General features: G+C 33.4%; 1 protein-coding gene across 1 annotated transcript in view; it reads left to right on the plus strand.

Moving 5' to 3' along the window:
• The window catches only part of KPNA5 (karyopherin subunit alpha 5), a 29295-nt gene extending 22036 nt beyond the window's left edge, over positions 1-7259 (plus strand). Inside the window, exons 12-14 of the mRNA XM_081314092.1 lie at positions 393-520; positions 3579-3757; positions 4057-7259. Of these exons, the coding sequence (XP_081170218.1) occupies positions 393-520; positions 3579-3757; positions 4057-4244 (495 nt within the window). The 3' untranslated portion in view covers positions 4245-7259. The remainder of the gene's footprint in view (positions 1-392; positions 521-3578; positions 3758-4056) is intronic.
• Positions 7260-7940: the final 681 nt, after the last annotated feature.

The raw sequence follows: 7940 nt of genomic DNA on the forward strand, positions 1-7940 counted from the left end.
GCAGCTTTATCTGGAGGTTATGCAGCCAATACAACTTTATATCCATACCTTTAGATGTCCAGTAAACCCATACGTAGATTGCTTGTATAATTACTGCAAATTTCTTGTTATTTTTTCTTTTTTATTGTTTTTTTTATTTACATAATTGAAGTAATTGTATCAATTTGCATTATTTGTATGTGTTGCTTCGTAGATGATATAAATTCAGGCAGTTTTGCAATAATATTTTTGTTACATGGTGATCAACTCCATTTTTTTTTCCTGGTACATCCAGGATCCGTTGAATGAGTGTCTATGAAATTGAGAGTTTATTATAAGTTCAGTATTTGGTTAGTCTATTGACTTAAAGAATTTCAGAGTTATTACATTATTATTATTATTTTTTGCTTTAGGCTGTTATAGATGCAAATATATTTCCAGTATTGATTGAAATTCTTCAGAAAGCTGAATTTCGTACTATAAAGGAAGCAGCATGGGCCATCACGAATGCAACGTCAGGAGGGACTCCTGAACAAATTAGGTAGTAGATTGCAGTTGATTCACAGCAATGCTGATAATTGAAACTTTTTCATATAGTAAGGCAACTTTTCCCAATCTGATGCTCCCTGATAGTTAGGAATATTATTTACAAATTCAATTGATAACTATAGTTTGTTAAACTTGTATGCCACCACCCCTCACTCTTCTCACCCAGCACTGTAATGACTTAGAATTCTGAATCAATCTGCAGGTCACCAGTTTATCTGCAGGTCACCAGCTGCATGAGGGAATCATATACACACACACACACACACACACACACACACACACACACACACACATATATATATATATATATATATATATATATATATATATATATATATATATATATATATATATATATATATATACACATATATATACAATCATATATATACAAGCATGCTTCTCCCAGAAGAAGGAAGCTGAAGCCACCAGCCTGAGGATGACGGATGGTTCCCCAGCATTAGGCTCTTCTCCAGTGAGTCCTTCCTTCTTATTAGGTGGCCAAAGTATTTGAGTTTTAGCTTCAGGATCTGGCCTTCTAAAGAGCAGTCAGGGTTGATCTCCTCTAGGACTGACCGGTTTGATCGCCTTGCAGTCCAAGGGACTCCCAGGAGTCTTCTCCAGCACCATAGCTGAAAGGCCTCAATTCTTTGGCACTCAGCCTTTCTTATGGTCCAACTTTCACTGCCATACATTGCAACTGGGAAGACCATAGCCTTGACTATACACACTTTTGTTGACAGGGTGATGTCTCTGCTCTTTAGTGTGCTGTCTAGATTTGCCATAGCTTTCCTCCCGAGGAGCAAATGTCTTTTAATTTCTTGGCTACAGTCCCCATCTGCAGTGATCTTGGAGCCCAGGAAAATAAAATCTGTCACTACCTCCATTTCTTCTCCATCTATTTGCCAGGAGTTGAGAGGGCCGGATGCCATGATCTTAGTTTTCTTAATGTTAAGTTTCAACCCAAGTTTTGCACTCTCCTTCACCCGCAACAAGAGGCTCTTTAGTTCTTCTTCACCTTCTGCCATTAGAGTGGTATCATCTGCGTATCTTAGGTTGTTGATATTTCTTCCGGCAATCTTAATTCCAACTTTTGATTCATCTAGCCCTGCCTTTCTCATGATGTGCTCTGCATATAAGTTAAATAGGCAGGGTGACAGTATACAGCCTTGCCGGACTCCTTTCCCAATTTTGAACCAATCAGTGGTTCCGTGTCCAGTTCTCACTGTTGCTTCTTGGCCCACATATAGTTTTCTCAAGAGACAAAGATGGTCTGGTACTCCCATCTCTAAGAACTTGCCACAGTTTGTTATGATCCACACAATCAAAGGCTTTAGCATAGTCAATGAAGCAGAAGTTATATATATATATATATATATATATATATATATATATATATATATATATATATATATATATATATATATATATATATGTATATGCTTGTGTGTGTGTGTATATATATATACACACACACTATATATATATATATACACACATATTTCAAGTTGAAAAAAATAGTCGAACACGGATAATATAAAAAACAACAGCTGTTTAATAAACTTAGCTTTTGTCAGCTAACTGCATTTAGCTGACAAAAGCTAAGTTTATTAAACAGTTGTTGGTTTTTATATTATCCAGTTGTTCGAGTAGTTTTCTCAACATGTGTGCACACACACAGACATGTATATACATACATATACACACATACATATATATGCATATATACATACATACATATGTACAGCATATTGTATATTCATATTTCTTTGTTTTAAATACCACCAAGTAGATTTTAACATAATTATAAAAATAAGTTAAAAAACCAAAATGAAAAATGATGTAAAATATACACAATTGACATAAAAAGTAATCAAAATAAAACAATAAAAAGGAGCAGCATGTTAAGAATGCAATGTGCCATGAAATAGAATAATATTAATTCAAACTTGCCAAAACTGCATCTTCCTAGATTTACTGATATTAAAAACATTTTTGATATATGCCTGAAGGCAGCAAGTGGCCCAAAGATATCCTGGGGAGGATGTTTTTGGTGCTGTCCAGTACCATGAAGGTCTGTCTGTTCCCACAATTACAGAACAGAGGACCCCCCCCCCAAATTACTCCTGCTGCTTCTTGGGAGTTCTGTTGTGTAACAATGCAGTATAAATAATACCTAATCCCTAATTGGCTAGACTTACACATTAATTAATAATAATAATAATAATAATAATAATAATAATAATAATAATAATAATAATAATAATAATAATAATAATAATAATAAGAAGAAGAAGAAGAAGAAGAAGAAGAAGAAGAAGAAGAAGAAGAAGAAGAAGAAGAAGAAGAAGAAGAAGTAGTAGTAGTAGTAGTTGTAAGGGACCTTGGAGGTCATCTAGTCCAACCCCCTGCTCAGTCATTGTTCATTTAAACCTGGAATAGAAACCTGGCCCATATGTAGTTATCTCAAACGCCACGGTTTACAAACCATAGTGCATCATATTAAGCCAAAAACAAATTACCACTCTATGTCTTAGGGAATGTGTGAATCAAACCTGTCTATGCGAGTAGCTAGAAAGAAAAGAAATCTTGTCTTGGGTAGGCAAATACTTACCCCCCCCCCTCAATATTTTCATGAACAGCAATTTGGCAAAAACGTATCTTCAAAAGAAAAACCAATGTTTTGTTTAATTTCTTACTTTTACATGCTTGATAATAGGTTGATTCAATTGGAACAGTGTTAAAGTGTCAACATTTTTGTATGAGTACAAAATTATATAACATGAGCTCATGTTGGAAATGAAAGTTTGTTCATAAATCATTCGGATTTCAGATCAGTCAGTTTAAGAAAAGATGCATTGTTGGGTTTTGGAATAAAATTATATGTTAACCACATAAGGAGTGTGTTTCTTTTAATAGCATGTTTTCAAAGTTATATTTTAAATATTTTTTTATTGAAAGCATCCTTGTATGTAGATTACTACGGTCAACAAAAAGAAAAACCTGATTAGTTATATTCCATTCTCTTTTTTCCCCCTTCTATATAAAAGTTATTTAGTGGCATTAGGTTGTACCAAACCTCTATGTGATCTTCTGACTGTGATGGACTCTAAAATAGTCCAGGTAGCCTTGAATGGACTTGAAAACATATTGCGACATGGAGAACAAGAATCAAAGCAAAATGGAATTGGAGTGAATCCTTACTGTGCCCGTATAGAGGAAGCATATGGTAAGAAGTGATAACTCAGTGCCACAGCAAGTATTAATACGGGAATATTTGTATTCAAAAACTGTCAACTGCAGTGCAATGCTGTAGACTTTTGTGTAGGGAAATGATTCCTAATAAACATAAGATTTACTGTTAAGTAACAATATATAAGTTTGGATTTGCAAGTCTCTTGTTTGCTATTCTGGGAGTTGTCAAGAAATGTCTTTATTTTTCCCATTTATGGAATAAAGAGCTGTTTATTACTGAGCAATGCTTGACTATATTGAGCAGCATAGATCTTACTTGTCTCTTAATTCTAGGACTGGATAAAATTGAAATCCTTCAAAGTCATGAAAACCAAGAAATCTACCAAAAAGCTTTTGATCTCATTGAACATTATTTTGGTGTGGAAGAGGAAGATGCAAACATTGTGCCCCAAGTGGATGAAAACGAGCAGCAATTTGTGTTCCAGCAACAGGAAGCGCCCATGGAGGGGTTCCAGCTGTAACCATTGGCTCAAAGGACAGGAGCACTTTTGTGGTGGCCTTCATTTGCTGCCCTGAGGGGGAATGTTTTGCGGAAGAAGATAAAGGAGCAACTCATGGACTCAAACATGTGCTTATTTTTTTTTTCTATTGTGTGTTGCCATTGTCTCGTTTCCAGGAATACCAACTATTCACAAGTTACAAAATAATGTTACCTAGCTTGAATTCTCACCTTAAAGCAGACGGCAGATTCTGAGTTTTCAAGCACTTGTTAAAATTGCACCATTATCCATAAACAGCTGTGATATTTTGGATTTTGGCGGTGTGGTTTATATGCCCAAGCTACACTAAAATCTACCTCTATTCCTTGGAGCCAAAAAGACGTTTCAGAACTATAGACATGAGCTCCTAGTAAATGTTATATTTAGAATGTGAAAATTATTTATTTAAATAGTGAAAATATAGTTTTATTGTGACACTTTGAGACAAACTGGTGAAATATATTTTAAAACAACACTTCTAGGAGCACATTGCTGGTTACGTACCATAACATTAAGTGTTATGTGAAAAATACAGTATTTCTGCTGTTTAAAAAGAGGTTTCCAGTTTCAATTTGTAGTTCATCCAGACTTGTTCCTAGTTATGTAAATGAAGTTCCGTCATCCTTTTAATTTCTGTGGAATTGCAAAAGTTGCCAGTGCTTGAACTAACTACTACAGCTAATTTTTTTAATGACAGGTTGATGACATGATGTGGAAAGCTTTATCTGCTAATATTTGCCGTTAAATTGCTGGAGTTTTTTTTCTACCTAGTATGAACTTATCAATTAGAAAAGTATGTTTATATTGTAACGATTATTGTAAGGGAACTTTCTATACTAGGAATTCTGAACTGAAATTTCCATGTTTAACTTAAAAGCTACTAAAGTGTGTGAGGCTGCAATATATCTTTTAAAGAACAAAATTAGATTATTTATTTACACAATGTATTGTGTTTGACCAAATATATGAATTCATTATAAAAACCCCTTTTTAAATGTTCGGCAATTTTTTCTAATTTATTGAAAACAGATTGCCAAAAGTATATTTTCTAACACAGCAGTAGCAGTGGGAAAAATCATTTTCCAATTAATTGACGGAAAGCACTTGAATATACAATTATCTGTGACAACATATGTAAAATAAGTTTATATAATACTGGTCAATTTTATTTTACACTAGAATGAACACTTGAGACCGTTTGTTTTAAAGTCTGAATCTTATATGAATTGGGAAAGGTATAGCCCAGTTCAAGTACTCTGATAATTTTGCTTATCAGAAATGTCTTGGTCTGTATAATACTTTTTAAAAAGTTATGTATAATTCCTAGAAGTGATTGCCTTTTTAAAATACTGTGTAAATTTCAAATTCATGTATCAAATTTTCAAAAAGTATTTTGCATTCAATGAAATACATGTTCATTCATGAACGTGTATTTGAGTTAAAATACTGTTCTTTTTGTTATATATTCAAGTTCTCCAAGAATGATTTGCCAAGGAAAATAAGTCATAATTGGCCATTGTGCCATGCATCTTATGTCATTGTTACAGATACCCCTTTCTTTCAGTGCTAGATCAATATTAGGGGTTTCTGAATGAAGCTGTTAGATTACTTAGCAATTTTCATATGGGTCAGGAATAAAAGACTAAAGTGCTCATTTCAGCTGCTTTCTGCAGTAGCTCTAATGTCAATGGCCTCTGGAACTTGTTCTAGATTTCCTTTGTAGTAGCTAACATATATTTCTACTACATACAAGGTTCATGCAACATGACCCATAGCCTTCACAAAGGCAGTATAACAATAATATTTACTCACAAAGAATTGTGGAAGTACCGCTTGCCTTGGAAAATATAAGCTTATTAGTTAAAAATGGATATGTATGAATAGAGGATCATAACTGAGGAAGCCACCTCATTTGGAAAGCTGGAAATCTGCAGCTAGATGTCCTGTATCTATCAAAGGATAATAGGATTTGAGCATTAGGGATGTTTTATAACCATTTGTATCATTCATTCCAAGTACAGTTTAAATTTGCCAATTGAAACTGAATTTATCAGAATTACTCTAGAACGTTTTTTTAAAAAGGTTGTGACAGGGTATACCATTGTTTGTTTATTTGCATTACACAAATTACCATTTGTGCCTGCTCTTATTTTCCGAATGAATAAATAAATGCTATCAAAGCATTTTTATCGAAACAAAATGTAAGATTACCTATGATTTAGAAAAAGCAAAAATCCCAAATGTGAATTAACACAACTGTTTTGAAATTTCATCGTATAGATCATGAGTATGATAATTTCTGTATATTGCTAAAGGCATAATTTTGACCTTAATTTTGAATGCTTAATATATATTAGTATTGGGTCACCATCAAATTCTCTTACAAATGACATTTAAAAACATTGCATGATTTAGAAAGATTTCAGGAATTGGCCCTTTAATAGAGGAGATATCAACAACATCTACAAGATGTGCAGGATTACAAAAGAATAATAATCCTAAATAGTACATCTTTGAACAATTTAAATTTAAAAAAGATTTCAGATTTAAGAATTCCTTCCTAATTCAAGTTGACACATTCTTATGTAATGGCCTGAATTTGACAAGATTTTAAACTATGCAACCATGCCAAGTATGTATTTCAGATACAAAATATAATGTGCTTTTACTCAAGCAGGTTTACATTTAGAAAATACATGGATTATGGTCTTAAAGCAAAGTACAATTACTTTTACATATTATCTCGTATTTATTTGCTGACGCCTTATTTACATGTTGTTATATTAATGAACTAAAATGTATTTAGAAAATGTGTATTATGAAACTGCTAGAGAATTGAGATCTATAAAAATACACAATACTTTTTATTGTGTTTCAAATGATCACCTGTAATTTATTGCATCTTTGACAAACTACAGACTGAGCAAATCTACAAATATGAACAGTATGCAATATTAGGGAATGTTAACACTACAATGCAAAATAAATGTATTTTACATTATACACATTGTGTATATTTATTTTGGCTGGCAGATTCAGACTCCTGTGCAAACTTGTGAGAACCTCTGATTGATCTCAGTAGAATTTAATTGCTGATACATGAGGAAACAATTTCTTACTGCAGAGTTTTCCAACTGCCTTAGAAACAGGCTTGTGGTTGGCAATGCCAAACATGCCAAATTAGATTGGACATAAAGTGGAAAATCTCAATCTCTCTCCGTCCCTCCCACCCTCCCTCTATACAAGATATATAATTATATAGGGTATATAAAATATAAGGTACACAAGATTTGCTTATCGGCAGGGGATTGGACTAGAACACCTCCAAGGTCCCTTCCAGCCCTATGATTTTATTTTATAGTTGTGTAAGATATAAGGAAGGGGTATTTCTGTTAACTTTAAAAGCCCTGCAGCCTATGTGGGACTCTGAAAGAAACTCTCCTAAAAAGGCTATATGGGAATAAATAATATTGCCTGATCTGTCCCCAGCACAGATTCTTTTTTTATTTCCTGGGGTGAAATGCTGAGATTCCCCTAAACATAGAACTACTGAAAGCAATCAGTTCTCTGCAACTCACTTTCAACTCTGCCCTATTTGATTTTTTAAAAATTATTTAAGGTATAATTTATACCCACTGCATTGCATCATCTTAACTTTGCCTGATGCCTTTTAAAAAA

The sequence above is a fragment of the Vipera berus genome, assembly GCF_964194415.1.
Source record: "Vipera berus genome assembly, chromosome: 1".
NCBI lineage: Eukaryota > Metazoa > Chordata > Lepidosauria > Squamata > Viperidae > Vipera > Vipera berus.